We start from the raw sequence: 17,590 nt of genomic DNA on the forward strand, positions 1-17,590 counted from the left end.
ATGCTATCTAACTTTTCCTGATTCCAGAATGGCTCATCCAGCATAGTACATTCTAACACTATGATATTTGTAAAGAAAATATAGTGTTATCTGTCATAATATTGATTGAAAAATGTAGAAAAAACAAACATAAGTTAGTCTGTTTAGGCTCTTTTATAGCAAAAGATAAATTGCTACCTGAAGTATATTACTTTTAGTTGTGGGTAAGTCAGTTAATATTGTCCTTTTTCTAGATTATATTAGGCATGGAAGAGCTGTTATATATGAAGAAAATAAGTGCCCTTACTGGTTTTCTGTATAATTATTTGTAATCCTACTTGAATATTTATCAAAGTATTCTTATTTAAATGGGTTATGTGTTAATACTTTGTAAAGTTAGAATTATTTTTTCTAGCTAATGAATAATTACACAGCATGGATTGTGTTTCAGGTCTTGATCCAAAGACAATGATAGATTTAACTGAATTTAAAAACAGCAAGACACTAAAACAGCAGCAGTACAGAGCTGAAAACCAAGTCCTTTTAAAAGAGGCAAGTGATAAACTGTGTTTATGCATATTTTGTAAAATGAAACTGAACAGAAATAAATATTAATATTTATTAATGTGCAGATTGAAAGACTGGAAGAAGAAAGAATTGCACTGAAACAACAGATTCGTAAACTGGCTCAGGAGAAAGGAAAAAGAGCGGCAATGTTAGGTAGGACAGAATCATGGCTGTTTATTTAGATTTTATCAGTTTTCAAACCAGCCACTGAAAGTGGTTCTGTGTAGATTTATTTGGGATGACTTGACAATGTGCCACATTTGCTAATGTATCTAAATGTTATGAAGCTGAGTATAGATAGTGGCCCAGATCTTCAGCTGCACCAGAGTTCAAGTTGGTGTATTTGAAGTAAAGGGATAGAGTGGCTTTGTATTTCACTAATTCTCCAGCCTCATGTGTGTTCTAGCTTGTGCTGGCTTGTAATGACATCTAAAGTGTTGTCAGAGTGCAGAACATTCCAGCCGCACCTCCCTCTCTCTTCAGGCAAATGTTTGTAACAGAGATGTTGCAAAGAGCTGGCTATGCCAATTCTACACCAGCCAGAAGTACATCCACCCCAGGGGACTCATCAGCTGCCTACAAGGAGCAACTTTATGACTCCTTTGCATCACAGAATAGGGACAAGAAAGCTAGCCCACTGTCTGGAACAATTCATTTTATTGTCAATGATAAATTCATTCATAATAATTTGTTGTTCATACATGTATTGGTAATTAGGATTGGATGCAGATGACCTGCAGCTGATTGATAGCTTTACTGAAGATCTGAAGACAAAAAAGGAGAAATCAGACTTCATGAGCACAGTTACTGTTGATGAAGTTAAAGCAAAGGTAGTGTATTGTATTTTTTCTGTATGAGTTGGGCCCCAAAACAGGACCTGTTAGTGTCTTAGTATATAGTTTTTAGACTTCCATATAGTTATTCATTATTAGTGTAACTATCTAAAGAAACAATCCTAAATGACAGCCGTGTTAGGCTGTATCAGCAAAAAGAACGAGGAGTACTTGTGGCACCTTAGAAACTAACAAATTTATTTGAGCATAAGCTTTCGTGGGCTAAAACCTACTTCATCGGATGTATGCAGTGGAAAATACAGTAGGAACATCTTGAGCTTATGCTCAAATAAATTTGTTAGTCTCTAAGGTGCCACAAGTACTCCTAATCCTAAATGAATTGTCTTTACATATTGATGTAACTATAATAAGCATTTTTTACTTTTCTATGAATACAGGATAACAATTCATGTAACATGGAAATGAAAAACATACTTTCAATTAGAGGAGCATCATTTAGTTTGTTAAAATCTGAGAACGATATGTCTGAAAATACCATGGCTTTGGGAAATCTATCAAGAAGAATTTCTAGTGTACTTGGTAATCTAAATCAGTCAGAAAAAAGTGGAAATATTTTTGTCCAGTTAGATTCTAGACACCTGGCACAGATGCAGCTGAAAGATGATGGCCATAATTCAGAAACTTTTACTATAAAAGAACTTTACAGATCATCAGGATTACAATCTACAGAGACACTAGGGACAACAGACAATGCAACTAATAGACAGCTATCAAAAGGCTTAAAATCAAACTATCCATGTGCATTTTCTGCTGCACAAATAATGCAAAAGGATTCCAAAAGCCAGCAGATTCAAGGACAGAACAGTGACAATTATGGGGAAAAAGCATCTTTTCAGAAACAAACAGCAGTATGCTCTGGTTCAGACCAAACATTTTCTGAAGATTTCCAGGGAGGGCTGTCTCTTAGTCAAAAATCTGCCATTTTTTGTCAGTCTATTCTTGGAAAGCCAGTAACACCCTATAAATCACAAGTAGTGAAGCTGAAATATGAACAGGACTATTCTCAAATAAAGTATTGTGATTTCTTAACTAATTTTCATGATGTCAACAAAGAACAGAGAGCCTTTCCAGAATCATTGCAGGCAGAAATTTTGAAAAGTGGACTTGAAAGTGGACCATCAGAATACGTATGTCAGGCAGATCCAGTCGAAAATCTCATAGGGCAGTTGAGGAGTGAATTATTTTTTCTTAGATCGCAGGTGAGGCTTCTCCAGCATATCTGTAAGTTTACCTTTTGTAATTATTCAGAAAATATACTCAGTAACAAATGACAGACAATGTTCATTTTTTATTTTCTGTGTTTCAACTTCATTAACGTATATAAGACAGTTCCATTCCAGCACATATGAGGTGTCGGTAATAAAACATAGAAAGTTCCTTAAATATAAAGCTACCAGAATCACAACTGCTTCTCAGCCAATATGTAGACATCAAAAATACAAAAGAGGGTTTTGTTGTTGTTGTTGTTTGTTTTTTTGAATGGAAAACAAGATTAGAGAGATTTTTAGTTCTGTGGTCAGTTTTGTTTTGCAAAAAACCAAAACAAACCCTTGTTTAACTTCTCCCTCTTCCAATCCTACGTTTCAGATTCCCTCATGACTGTAGTGTTCTCTCCATTCTTATGTTTCAGTTTCAGTTAAGCAACAGGCCACAGTAGCATGAGGCATAGGTGCTGGCTCCAGGGTTGGCGCATCCACGGAAATTAGTGGCTGCTTAGCATCTACCAGTGGCCAGCTCCCCAACATCTCCTGTCCACTTGTGGCCCCACTGGTTAACTCCTTCGCCTCCCTCCCAGTGCCTCCTGCCCTCTGTGATCAGCTGTTCCGGTGTGCAGAAGGTGCTGGGAGTGAGGGGGAGGAGCGGGGATGGGACGTGCTCGGGGGAGGGAGCAGAACTGGGCAGAAAGAGGTGGGGTGGAGGTATAATGTGGTGGGAAGAGATGAGGTGGGGGTGGAGGCTTGGGGGGAGGGGACAGGTTGGTGGATGGACAGGGGGGCTGAGCACCCTGGAGCCTGAAGGAAGCCGGTGCCTGTGGCATGAGGTGAGTCACTTGTTAATTAGTTTACATTTAGATAAAGTCGTGGTAATTTACAGCCCTTATCTGAATGAGAGGGGGCCTGAGTCAGTGCTGCTCTCTGATATTAGTGGAAACATTAATGAATTGCTAAGGGGGAGTACAAAAGTATAGTACAAGCATATAGGAACAAAATCAGAAAGGCTAAGGCACAGGATGTGTTACACCTAGCAAGGGATATAAAAGGCCATAAGAAGAGGTTTTTTTAAATATGTAAGGAGCAAAAGAAAGACAATGGAAAGTGTAGGTTCTCTGCTTAGCAGGGAAGGAGAGGTAATAACTCATGACATCAGGAATGTTGCAGTGTTTAATGCTTATTTTGCTTTAGTCTTCAGTAAAAAAGGTTAATGGTGACCAGATATTCAACACAATTAATGTTAACAACATGGAGGAAGGAACACAAGCCAAAATAGGGAAAGAACAGGTTAAAGAATATTTAGAGAAGTTAGGGGTATACAAGTTATTAGGGCCTGATGAATTTCATTCTTGGGTACATAAGGAACTAGCTGAAGCACTCTTAAAACCATTAGCAATTACCTTTGAGAACTCATGGAGGATGTGTGAGGTCCCAGAGGACCAGAGAAGGGCTAACATAGTACCCATTTTTAAAAAGGGAAACAAAAGAGGACCTATGGAATTATAGATCAGTCAACCTAAATACCTGGAAAGATGCTGGAGCAAATTATTAAACAATCAATTTGTAAGCACCTAGAGAATAACAGAGAGACAGGTGGGTGAGGTAGTATCTTTTATTGGACCAACTTCTGTTGATGAGAGACAAGCTTTTGAGCTATACAGAGCTTTTCCTTGGGTCTGGGAAGGGCACTAAGGGTATGTCTTCACTAGCAACATTAAAACGCTGCTGCAGCAGCGCTTTAACGTGGCTGTGTAGTCCTGGCATCTGTAAAAAACAAAACAAAACAAAAAAAAAAACACCCCATGAGGGGAGTAGCTAACAGCGCTGTCTACACTGCCACTTTACAGCCTGAAACTTGCAGCGCTCGGCAGCAGGGTGTTTTTTCAAACCCCTGAGCGAGAAATTTTCAGCATTGTAAAGTGGCAGTGTAGACAAGGCCTTAGAGCGTCCTAGCTAAATACAAGATTGAACAGCTAGTTTAGCATAAGTAATTAGCGCACATTCTAAGGAACCATTCAAAGTGAAGTGGCCCGTTAATACCCTTGTAGAAATAGGACAAATGGGGTGGGGGTTAGTGGGTTACAGAATGCCATAAATCCAGTGTCTTTATTAAGACACTGATTTTTAGTGTCTAGCAAGGTTATGAATTTAATCTCCCAGGCTTGTTTTTTGAAAGTGCTGTGCAATTTCCTTTGAGGATGAGGTCTCATAGGTCAGCAATAGAGTGATTGCTTTATGAAGTGTTCACACATAGGTGATACAATGTTTCTGTCCTTTATTATTTTCCTGTTTCAGTTCATTGGAGAGTCTAGTGATTGTCTGGTTTCACCCACTGGATGAGGTACGCTACATGTTGTGATAGGTGTATGTATTATCCATGGGTCTGGAAAGGTGTGTTGTGGAGAGTGTTGATCATTTGTAGCAGTGGAGATATGTCAGCAGGTTTTGCATGTGTTGTTGTGGCAGGGCGTGATGCTACTTTGAGTTGGAGTGTCCTGGTCTCTAGGAAGCTTGCTTCTGATGATGAGCTTGGAGAGGCTGTGGGGCTGTTTGAAGGCCAGGAAATATTTTTTTCAGGGTGGGGTCCCCACTGAGTATGAGTTGCAGTTGTTTGATGGTGTCTTGCATGTGTTCCCGAGTGAGGTGGTAGGTGACAACCAGGGCTGTGCGATCAGAGAGGGTTTTAGTTCTGCATTGGATCAGATTCTCTCAGAGTATTTGGGTGGCCCATTCCATGGTGAGATCCACTTCTCTTGTGAAATTTACTTGTTTGGTGAACACAATTTTGAATGTGTTAAGGTATATCAAAACCACTAACTACTTATTCTATAAACTATCTGTTCAATCTTGTATTTAGCTGTTATATTTTGAGTATCATTCCCAGACTTGAAGACAAGCTTTGTGTAAACCAAAAGCTTGTATCTCTCAGCAACAGAAGTTGGTTCATTAAAAGATACTACCTCTCTCACCTTGTCGCTCTAATATTCTGGGGCTAACACTGCTACAACAACACTCCAGAGAGGATAATAGGCTTATAAGGAATTGTTGGCATGAATTTGTCAAGAACAAAAAACAACTTAATTTCCTTCTTTGATAGTTACTTGTTTACTGCTATATCTTGATTTTACCAAGTATTTTGACACAGTCCCATTTAATAGTCTCATAAGCAAGCTAGGGAAATGTGGTCTATATGAAATTACTATAAGATGGTTTCATAACTGGTTGCAAGACTATATTCAAATAGTTATCAATGATTCACTGTCAAACTGTGAGGATGTATCTAATGGGGTCCAATAGGGGTCAGTCCTGTGAGAGAGACTATTCAATATTTTCATTACTGACTAGGATAATGGAGATAAGAATATGCTTATAAAATTTCCAGATGACACCAAGTGGGAGGGGTTGCAAGCCCTTTGGAGGACAGAATTAAAATTCAGAAGGATCTTGAGGAATTGGAGAATTGATCTGAAATCAGCAAGATGAATTTCAATAAAGACAAGTGTGAAGTGCTTCACTTAGGAAGGAAAAAATCAAATGCAAAACTACAAAATGGGGAATAATTGGCTAAGTGATAGTACTGCTGAAAAGGACCAGAGGGTTATAGAGGATCACAAACTGAATATACATCAACAATGATGCTGTTGCTTACAAAGCTAATATCATTTTGGGGTGTATTAACGGGGTATCTTATGTAAGACATGGGAGGTAATTGCCCTACTCTACTCAGCACTTATAAGGCCTCAACTAGTACTGTGTCCAGTTCTGGGTGCCACAATTTAGGGAGGATGTGAAGAAATTGGAGAGAGTCCAGAAGAGAGCAACAAAAGTGATACAAGGTTTAGAAAACCTGACCTATGAGGAAAGGTTAAAAAACTAGGCATGTTTAGTCAAGAAAGGAAGGGATAGTCTAAATTTACTTGGTCCTAAGTGCTGAGAGCTGGACTTGATGACCTCTTGAGGTCCCTTCCAGTCCTACATTTCTATGAGTTTGTGATTGGCGGAATATCAGAGCAGTGTCCTCTGTCAAAGGATGCCACAGCTTTAGCCAATGCAAGGCATAGTGGAGAAGTAGCTTCTGAAGCTTGTGCTACCAATGTGGATAGGCAAAGAAAAGAACCAAGGTATTAAGGAGATGAAAGATTGCTTTCTTTCAGTCATCCTCCAGCTAGTGAGAAGTTTCTGAGTTGGCTTTCAATAACTTTTCTCTCCCATCTCTTCATCTAGTGGCAAAGAAACTGTAGATTTAATATTAGGAAAAGATTTCAAGTGATGAAATCTGTTAGATTAGTGGTTCCTAGATGGTGGTATATGGAATGCTTTCCAGTGATTCATAAAGGAGCTAGTTGGTCACATATGCAAAGTTGTATTTATTTTTCAATGCACTAAATAGTTTCTTAACATTAATTGTCGGTGTAAGCAATTGCTGTACTTCCCAAAGGGATTTTATTGGATTTCCAGTGGAAGGGGAGGTGATCCACTCGATCATGAATTGTATGGGTGTCGTTCATGACATGAAGTCTACAATTTGAAAAATTTGGGGAACTCTATATTAGAATGCTGAAATAATCTTCCAAAGGAAGTAGTGAAGTCTCTGTTGCATGAATCTTTTTAAAAATTGGACTGAAAGAAGCCCTGGAGAATATGACATGGGGAACATCATTAACACAGGAATCAACAAGTTAATGAAAGAGTTCTTTCCCATTACTAACTTCAATGAGTTAAAACTATGAGAGGTATTTTCTAGATTTATCAAACTATTCTTCTTTTTGATATCCATAATTGATAAATGGGACTCGTATGTCTGTATAAGTCAGTCTTTTTGACTGTTGTCTCTTATGCTTTGCTCCAACAGGTCGTTTTTAAGTAATGTGTTAACAAAATTGTAAAACAAATAATATAATTCATTTAATTTACTGCTAAAATGTAAAAGTTGTTTCTTTATTCATATCACAGAAAAGGTCTTGGAAAGGTAACATACATAAATGGAAATCAAATCATTTGCTAATTATTCATTGTTCCTCTAGAATGAGCAGATATCCAGGGATTTGTTGGCCAAGAACACAGTATATAGAAATGCAGAACTCGAGCTTGAGAGATACAGAGGCCAGGCAGTGCAGGTAGTGCAAAGCTTTTATAGGATATTTATGAAGAGAGGAAACTTTAAATGCTTGTATAGATGTTATTTATAGCTTTAATATTTTTTTTTACTGGTTTTGTTGTTGTGCAGATGACACTGTTTCTTTTACTGTTTTCTTATAATTGTACTGTCAGATATGTATGATTTAATATTTCTTCAGGAATCTAGTTTTATTTAACAGCCATTACTCAATTGTATGTTCTTAAGATTTAGAGTCTTTTAGTACTAGAATACTTATGTCTTAAAAAATCTTAAAAACTGGATTTTCCTTTCTTTCTTTCTTTCATTCTTCTTTTTTTTTTCCCCCTAATAGAATGAATACCTTGCAAAAGAATTAAATGAGAGAGAGAAAGATTTGGAACGGAACAGGACTGCCATAGCCAAATTTCAATCCAAATGTAAGCTGTAATTCTTTATTAGTATAGGCCATGGTTAAATTTATAAATAGCTACTGGTAGTCAGATTTTTATGTATAATTTTTAGAGGGCTAATATTCTCCTGTTTTATTTTGTTATGCTTGCAAATCTAATTTTTCCTTTATTATTTTAAGTTTACAGTTTATACTTCTACCCCGATATAACGCTGTCGTTGGGAGCCAAAAAATCTTACAGTATTATAGGTGAAACCGCGTTATATCAAACTTGCTTTGATCCGCTGGAGTGCGCAGCCCCACGCCTCTGGAGCACTGTTCTACTGTGTTATATCTGAATTCATATTATATCGGGTCGTGTAATATCGGGGTAGAGGTGTTTTTCAGAATGCAGGAAAGGCACTGTGTGTGTGTAAATATATGGGTATATATGTGTGTGCAGAGAGAGAGAGAGAGAGAGAGAGAGAGAGAGACTTTTATGACCTAATACCTTTAAACTCTGAAATGTAGATTGAGGGTTGTTGCTGATAAGCTACAAAATGATGACAATGGAATTTAATTTACCAAGGTCTCTCATTTCTTTAGAACTTCAATAAATACTTTAAACTTTCATATATCTTCTTTAAAAGAGTTTCTATTGTGTGGTACATATTTCTGATTTTAAACTTAAAGGTTTACATCAGTGGCACTATATGGAACACATTTTATTAATTTTAATATATGGTATTAAAGTAACAAGTTGCTTACATCCTATCCAGCACAGCACTTAAGCACATGCCTAACTTTAAACCCATGAATGTCCCATTGAAGACAGGGGTACAACCCCCTTGCTTAAAGTTAGGCATGTGCATATGTGCTTTGCTGGATTAGATCATTAGTAAACAAAGGACTGGGGAGTCAGAATGACGCATTTACTACTTGTGCATAGAAATCTGAAGTCTCTGAACTCTGTAAGTGCGTGGGTATTTCCTTGATTAAGTTAAGCCATTTTTATTGTATATCAGACTAACAGAAACCAAGATTAACTTGTATTTTTCCAGAGTATTTTAAAATATTTTAGAAATGTACACCTCTACCCTGATATAATGCTGTCCTCAGGAGCCAAAAAATCTTACTGTGTTATAGGTGAAACCGCATTATATCAAACTTGCTTTGATCCGCTGGTGTGCGCAGTCCCGCCCCCCTAGAGCGCTGCTTTACCACGTTATATCCGAATTCATGTTATATTGGGTTGCGTTATATCAGGGTAGAGGTGTATTTTAGAAATATACATTGTTGCATTGCAGTAAGAGAATTATCAGAAGAAAACAAGCAGCTTGAGCAAGGAATGAAAGAGATATTACAAGCTGTCAAGGAAATGCAGAAGGATCCTAGTGTGAAAGGAGGAGAAACAGCCTTAGTGATCCCTAGTCTGGAACGATTAGTAAATGTAAGTCTTCTTTCATTTGAATTATTTGGCTTGGTAGATGTTATTTATAGAATTCTCTTTGTTTTGACTGCTTCAGTGTTGAGCATTAGATGTTATATGTTCAAAATACACCCTAATATCTTAAAAACACAAATCAAATTGACACATGAGAGTAAAATTCATCTTGACTGAATAATCAATCTTCAAAGCCTTGCAGAATACTTTAAATATGGATTTAGCATATTAGAATATAGTATTTTACATAAAAGCAGATTATAATATTGTATTAAATATATTACTTTTAAAAAATAATAATCTACTTTGAGTTATCATGGTAGAGAATCAGATCACTGAAATATTAACTTGAGACATGATGTTCATGCTGAAAGTGTACTGTTAGATTTAGTTTTCTTAATCACTTAGCAGCTAGATCTGCGCCAAGCTCACAGTCATGGCTACCTAAAGCAGAATGCTTCCCTAGGTTTACTGGTGGGATTGCACTGGTGATGCTCATTTTGGGTTCTAGGAACTCCGCTCAGCACAGCCAGCCAGTTCTGCTAGCTGACATGAGGTTGAGGTTGAGTTATGGCTTTGCCTACTTTTGTCTGTCACTTCCCCCTTATGACAGTTTGATGGTATTAGTCCCTGTACTCCCTCTGTCACAGTGGCTGCAATTTTGAGCCCCATTTATGCACACTGGAAAGCTCCAGTTTATTGGGAAATATGGAGAAGTATTTGCGTTCTTCTGTTTGTTTTTTGTTTTTCTGTTTACTAAATTAATTCTTAATGTGATAGGCAATCGAATCAAAGAATGCAGAAGGAATATTTGATGCCAATTTGCATTTGAAAGCTCAAGTTGACCAGCTTACGGGGCGAAATGAAGAATTGAGGCAGGAGCTAAAAGGATCTCGAAAAGAGGCAACAAATTTCTCTAACCAGTTAGCAAATGCTAATGTAAAGGTATATGTTCTAATTTGTTCTACAGTGAAAATATAGAATAATTTGCTGGCTCCATGGATAACATAGAACAAAATATACTTAATATTTTGTATTAAAATTGTTTTAAATACTAGATATTGCTGTTAGTTTTTTTTAGTGTAACTCACACATCTGTATTTTTTACTTAAACGTTTTGAAAATATGTAAAACCTGCAGATATAATTGATGAGATACAATCATACATACTTGTTGCTATATTTATGGATTATAATCTATGTACTTGTTCTCACTGAGTTAAAATCCAAATAATCCAAATGTTATTCCATACTTACAAAAATCCTAATACCCAATGCCCCATCATAGAGTTGTGTCTAGTAGGTGAGATGTTGGGGAAAGCTGTGCTAAATGTGAGTTGCAAAAACATTTTTGTTTCATTTTTCTTAAAATGAGCAATAATCATTTTATACTTCTTACATATGTGAGAGACTCAAATAGCAAGGCTAACAGGGGGATTCAATGAATAAATTGATTTTAAAATGTTTTCCCTTTTTGCCACTGAAATAATAGCTGGTGATTTTAGCTCAACTGTGAATGCTTCCAAATGTTTATATTATCTATCTCAAAGGCTATAACATTGTAATATTAAACATATCTTCAAACTGACATCTTTATAAAAAGGCATACTGTCTCTATATGAACCCTTTAAGACAGCTGTGTGATCCAGTATAACTTCCTAGTACAGTAACTCTTCACTTAAAGTCATCCCGCTTAACGTTGTTTTGTTGTTAACATTCCTGTCAATTAGGGAATATACTCATTTAAAGTTGTGCAATGCACCAGTCTTACGTTGTTCGGCTGCCTGCTTTCTCCACAGCTGGCAGCCTCCCTACAGCCCTCCACTCCCAGCACCTTCTGCCCACTGGCAGACCCCATGGAGCACATCGAGTCCTCCCTCCTCCCCCTGCCTCCTGCCCGCGGCAATCAGCTGGCTTGCAGCGTTTTGGAGGCAGGAGAGAGAGGGGAGGAGCAAGGACTCGCGCACAGGCTCCCCCTTCCTCCCCTGCCTCCCAAAAGCGGCAAGTCAGCTGATTGCCCTGGGCAGGAGGCTGGGGGGAGGGGGATGGAGCCTGCGCCAAGTCCTCGCTCCTCCGCCCCTCCTCCCGCCTTCCAAACGTGGCAAGCCAGCTGATTGCCCTGGGCAGGAGGTAGGGGGGAGGAGCTAGGACTCGACACGCCTCCTCCCTCCCTCCCTGCCTCCCATGGTGGCGATCAGTTTTGGAGGCAGGAGGGAGAGGGGAGGAGCCAGGATGCAGCATACGAAGTAAAGGGGGAGGAGATGGGGGGGAGAAAAGGCGGGTTAAGGTTGGAGGCTTGGGGGAAAGGGTGGCGTGAGCAAACTGAGGGTTGAGCCCTCCGCCCCTGGTGTTTGCAGAGTAGGGGAAACTGCCCTGGAACCTAAGCCCCCCTATTTACATTAATTCTTATGGGGAAATTGGATTTGCTTAACATCGTTTCACTTAAAGTCACATTTTTCAGGAACATAACTACAACATTAAGTGAGGAGTTACTGTATTTGTAGCATTACAGAACAGTATTTTCTGGGGCATTGTAGTTAGAGATTGTTGTCAACCAAAACTCTTTGAAGGGTTTAAAAAAGAAAGACATGGTAAATTTAGAATAAATGTGCTGGATAGCCATCTGAGCCATGCAGTTTTGGACATTGAGGCTTAGCTCAGTGTCCATATGAATGTTCGCAGGTAAAAAGAAAGGAAAAATAACCTACAAATTATATGCTTGAACAACTAAAGTAAAACTGAGATGGATCGGCAGCTGTGTGAGCCTGCTCTGGATGCTTGATCATTTTTAGCCATTTGACTCAAAGTATTATGTTTAATTTTTTTTGTGGAATTGTAATTTTAAAAATAGAAAAATTTACTTTAAAACATTAAAAAAAATAATTGGGACTACCTAAATTATGAGATGTTTATAATTCAAAACAGTGTGAGACTGGACACCTTTATATTTTGTATCCATATTTTTTGGCTGAATAATAGGAGTTTCATCTTACTGCTTCTATTCTCTTTATTTATTTTCTTTAGATTGCACAGCTTAATGATGAAGTTTGTTTGTTACGTCAATCGGAAGGTGCCAATATAGTATTCAGAGCAGTAAACCGTCCAGAAGGGATAACTCCTTCAAGTGCTCATATAGTTAATTCTCAGAATGAATATTTAATACATCTTTTACAGGTAACTAATTTAAACCTGCACACCAGGGGTATTTGTAAATCCTTCCAAATCTGTTATTATATCATATGTGGAAACTGGGGAGTCTCCTAAAAACTGTAACGTGTATTGTTGTAATAGAATATAGTTGCCTGAACCTTCCTTGTATGACATCTCTGGGCTAGAGATTATTTTATTTCTAACCCCACCAAAGCAATCTGCAGGGAAGAGCCAATCCCTCTTTCCTTTCCCCTACCCAACAAGACAAAGAAGACTTCTTGCCTAGAATTGCATTGTTTCATATGCAGTGTAGTCATCAAATGCAATTTAAAGATACCAAAAATCAGAAATATTTCAGTATGTCTGGAAGAAAACTCACTATGCATTGGCCTCTCCTCCTGGACAGCTTGAGGTACTCGAATTTTTCATTTTGGGGCTCCTAAGCCTGCTGTGCTTTGTGAGTTATGTTGAAGAGTTTATTAAACAACTATACATTCCAAGCATCACAAATAGACTTTTATACAATACACTTGCGAGAAAAATATGTATGGAAGGAAGTGGACAGTTTTTACATTTTTACCTAAAGTTTATTGTTTGTAAAGCCAGAGTACAATCGACAAAAAATGTCTATTCTATTGTTCTTCTCTTCTAAGTTCCTATGCCAGTTTTATATAGTATGGAAGGTTAGGAGCCCATATTCAAGCATAAAATAAATGCTGAGGGATATAATCTTCCTAATTTGGCCAGTGGGAAGTTGGCCTTTTCTGTGAATTTATAAAGAAAGCCACTTCCTTTGCTTGCTATGGGTCAATTTCTTCATTACCAGAATGCCATAAATGTAGTTTTACCAAGATTATATTAGAAGATTTTTTTCCCCAGAAAGTTGACAGAGTCCATTTATCTGGAAGAAATATATAAGTACTGATAATATTTGTATATTCTGCCATGAAAAAGTTTTGGCCTTTGTAGCTTTTGCATTTTTTTTAGAAACCTGTAATTATTCTTCTTCTAGATTGGGCATTTATCAAGAAATACACAAAAGTTAATATGTAAGAGTTACGTTGTTTATTAGAAATCTGTTTGTTTATTTATTTTTTTAATTGAATGGTGGTCTGGAGATCCATGCACCTATTCTCGTTTAATTCTCTCCTCCTTCTGCCACACACTTCTTCTGTGCAAAGCTCCTTGTAGTCTTATGTTTACTTCTTTCATGTCTCATGTGAGTTAGTTGCTCATTTGTGTGGAGGGAATGGTCTGAATGTCGAGAAGAGGGGCTTAAATATGCTTGAGTTAAAACTGTTGATTGCTGGGATAAAGGGAAAGATAAAGTGATAAATGGGGGCATGGGAACTTAAAAAACCAGCACACTAAACATAACTAGTAAGATGTGTGCCTATCATCACCCTGATCAGCTTGCTTGTATCAGAAAAGATTTTTTACATTGTATAGTTATGAAGTATGAATGCATTTGGCAGTGTGAGGTGTGCAGTTTCATTAGTAGTCTGTGTGGACAAATCCAAAATGTCAAGTAATTCTCAACTCTTTTTGGTCTGTGATCTGTAAAATTATTTATTATTTGTTAATTTATTACTTACTATTATTTAAATATTACTTTTATTTAGACTGTTTTTGATATGTTGTTTTAGCATAAAGACACAAGTTCTGTTTCTTCAATATGTTGATTTCAGTGGCGCAAAGGTCTATATTAGAGAATACCATTGAATGACCATGGCTTTGATGAATACTTTCAGATTTGAAGCATACATTGTTAATTATATCATTAATTTTTATTTTGAAAATGATCATTAGGAACTAGAAAATAAAGAACAATTACTTAAGAAATTAGAAGAAGCAGTAGAAGAATATAAGCGAAAATTTGCAGTAATTCGCCATCAGCAAGGCTTGCTATATAAGGAATATCAAAGGTACAAATCCTTTGGGGTCTTCCTTTTGAGATGGTCGGGCTGTTATATTTTAAATAGGAGAAAATATTAATAATTTCCCCACTGTGTTCAAGTTGTTATTTCTATTAGCATCATGGAGACTTGTGTGAAATAATCATTCTTCTTTTAGGTGGCCTCTGTATATTCCCTGTGGTGCTGCTGTGCTTCAAAAACCTTTTAGAAAAGCAGTGTTGCACTCACATTTCATTGTCTGCTTTGTGGCAAGAACTAGCTTGTACAATTTTCATAATGAAAGAGATCATTTTAGCACCAGGGAAATCTGCAAACTGCGATCCTGTCAAGCTTCTCTTGAATCTGCATCCGGGAACTCATTTGTACCTGACATTTGTGGAAGATTCACTTCCACTCTTCTCTGCTTTCAGACATAAGAGTAGGAAAAATTGGAGCTCAGAGGGAATCTTGAGCTGAGGGACCCAGTGTTGTTTATTACAAAGGAGGAAAAGGAAACATTGCTATGGATCCAGGGATCACAAGTGCAGATTGGAGATGTCCGCTCCAGGGGTGTCTTTGACTCTTCATGTAATGCCAGTTCCTAGGACAATTCTTCTCCTTCTTTGAATGATGACTGCTTCTGATTACCACAGAATGCATCTTTCCCACCAGAGGGCTAAGGCAGAAATTATTTAGATACAAGCATGTACACGAGTCTCCTAGTTTGGATTCTAGGTTATGAAGGCTGCCCAGATTGATATTTCACTATTGAATTAGGCCTGGAGGCTCACTTGGGCAGCTTCTGAGACAAAAGAACTTCCTTTGTTTTCTGGGGGTTTATGTTTGTTGACTAACTTCACCAGCAGTTTCTGGATCCTGTTTTTGTGTCAGTCTGTGACATTTGGGTTGCACTTCTATTCCTGCAAATACAAGAGGCAGATAGTCTTATGCCTGGGGCCTTGAGGTTTGGCCACAACCCTTCTGCCTCTGTACTAGGTTCTCTACCTCCAGTCAGGCAAATAAAATAGTGATTGAGTGCTCCCACCTTCCCTGATGCATTGAAGTACAGCTGGTCAAAACTTGGAATTTCTGTTCCATTGAAAATTCTGAAATTTTGAAAGTGTTTATTTCGTTTTGGAACAAAAGCAGAAAATGTCTAAATTTTCATGAAAAGGAAATTATACGTTTTTGTTTCAGGGAAAAAAAAATCTGTTTTATTTAGATTTTCCTGAAGCTAAACAGAGCAGCTGTCTCCCCTGCTTGCAAGGCACTACCTGAACTTCCCCCACATCTTCCAAAAGGAATTGGAGGCAGCCTTGGGAGTCTCTCGTGATCAGGGAGGCACCTGCCGTGAAGCAGGCCACCTAGAAGCCCTGAGAGCCCTAGAGCAGGCCGCCTAGAAGCCCTGGTTCAAGCTGGGGCTCCACAGCTTCCAAAGTTTCCAAGCTCTCTTCTGTATAGCAGAGACCTGGAAAATCCTGAGAGCCCTGGTTTGAGCTAATGCACCCAGGGCTGCTCTGCTTCATGAGCCTCCCAAATCTTTAAGGTTCCAGGACCACAGCAGGGACTCGAGCCACAGATATTAGAAGTCCAGGGTCTCCAGTTCTGGGGCAGTCTGCATTGTGGAGCCAAGAACCCTTGCCTTCTAGGGTCCGTAACTCTGAGGCAGCTCCATTATTAGAGCTTCCAATTTGTATGGCAAGGCTGCCCTGGATATGTGCCGTGAGCCTTTGGGCATTCTGTATGGCACAGCTGCCACAGGTCCTGGAAGCCTGAGCTACCCATCAGCTTGCCAGGAAACCTGACTGTGATTCAATGAAAGTTTGCTGAACCCAAGATATTTCCACAAAATGTTTTGCGGTTGATAAATTGTCATCCTACAAAGAAACTCTATATCATCACAAATTTACGGACAAGATCATTGAATGTGTAAAAGCTTTTTTGAAGGAGTAGTGAGCAGAATCTTGCCACCCCCTTAAGGAAGCAAAGATTCCAGGCCTCTGCATCCCAGATTGAACCACCGTCAAATTTGTTTTCTGCTTTTTGCCCCTTATCCCCACCATGGTGGAAGCTAAGATGTAGATGTAGTTTATCTGTGAGGAGATCCACTTGGGAGCCAAAGAAGAGCTCTCCCACAGCTGCTCCCAGCCAACAGAACCTCACTGTGACCAGGGAAAAATTTTAGAGTCTGGACTGCTTATAGGAGCCTCATCTCCCCAAACCAGTTGAAACTTGTATGGGAGAACCTCCCCAAGGATAGGTCAGTCTCTTCAGTTATTGAGACCTGACAGGCCACACTTGCCTCACTGATGGGGGGGCTTGGCCCCACAGTGCAGACTACGGGGCCCAGTAAAGTGAGTTGCAGCGCCCACTAAAGTGTTGTTTGATAACTGCCCTATGTGAATCCTGCTAGCGTGAATAGGTACCTTTCAAATGAGATTGTGTTAATGTGAACTTGATACCTTTTAGTTCACTCTAGAAGGGTCCTCATGGGACACTTACAGAGCAACACTGTTGTGCGCACTGCAGTTCACCCTCTGGCAGCCCACACTGCAGGACCATGTAGATAAGTCTTGCAATCTTTGGGAGCAACTTCAAATATCTTTTCAAATCTGCTGATCTAATAAACTTCAGAAGAAAAACACACCAGGATTCTCTTACCTAATCATAACAGGGTAACAGTCTGGCAAGAAGGCTGGCATCCTTTTTGAATCTCGTTTTTCACAAGAGGGAGATCTGGGCTGTCTGCAAGGAATATCTCATACTTCATATGTTCAAGTTTAATGGAATGTTTCTCTTAATAACATGTTTTCAAATTTAAATAAGTATGCATTCTTCACCACAGACTATAAAACACAGTTCTAACTTTTAATAGTGAAGTTAATTTTGAGTTTTCTAAGCGTGTTTAAAAAAATTGAAAAATGTGTTAATGTTAAAATAGCTTATTTCAGTTAATAAGATTATAATGGTAACATGATTTACAAACAGTTTTGAAAAATCTTTAC

General features: G+C 38.4%; 1 protein-coding gene across 4 annotated transcripts in view; it reads left to right on the top strand.

Moving 5' to 3' along the window:
• The window catches only part of CEP290 (centrosomal protein 290), a 118,961-nt gene that overhangs the window by 43,872 nt on the left and 57,499 nt on the right, over positions 1-17,590 (top strand). For all 4 annotated transcript variants that reach the window (XM_030548587.1, XM_030548586.1, XM_030548588.1 and 1 more), the window contains 8 exons: positions 431-531; positions 612-699; positions 1,264-1,376; positions 8,062-8,146; positions 9,405-9,547; positions 10,322-10,486; positions 12,565-12,714; positions 14,500-14,615. In XM_030548587.1, the coding sequence (XP_030404447.1) occupies positions 431-531; positions 612-699; positions 1,264-1,376; positions 8,062-8,146; positions 9,405-9,547; positions 10,322-10,486; positions 12,565-12,714; positions 14,500-14,615 (961 nt within the window). The remainder of the gene's footprint in view (positions 1-430; positions 532-611; positions 700-1,263; positions 1,377-8,061; positions 8,147-9,404; positions 9,548-10,321; positions 10,487-12,564; positions 12,715-14,499; positions 14,616-17,590) is intronic.

This window comes from Gopherus evgoodei, chromosome 1 (assembly GCF_007399415.2).
Source record: "Gopherus evgoodei ecotype Sinaloan lineage chromosome 1, rGopEvg1_v1.p, whole genome shotgun sequence".
Classification (NCBI taxonomy): domain Eukaryota; kingdom Metazoa; phylum Chordata; order Testudines; family Testudinidae; genus Gopherus; species Gopherus evgoodei.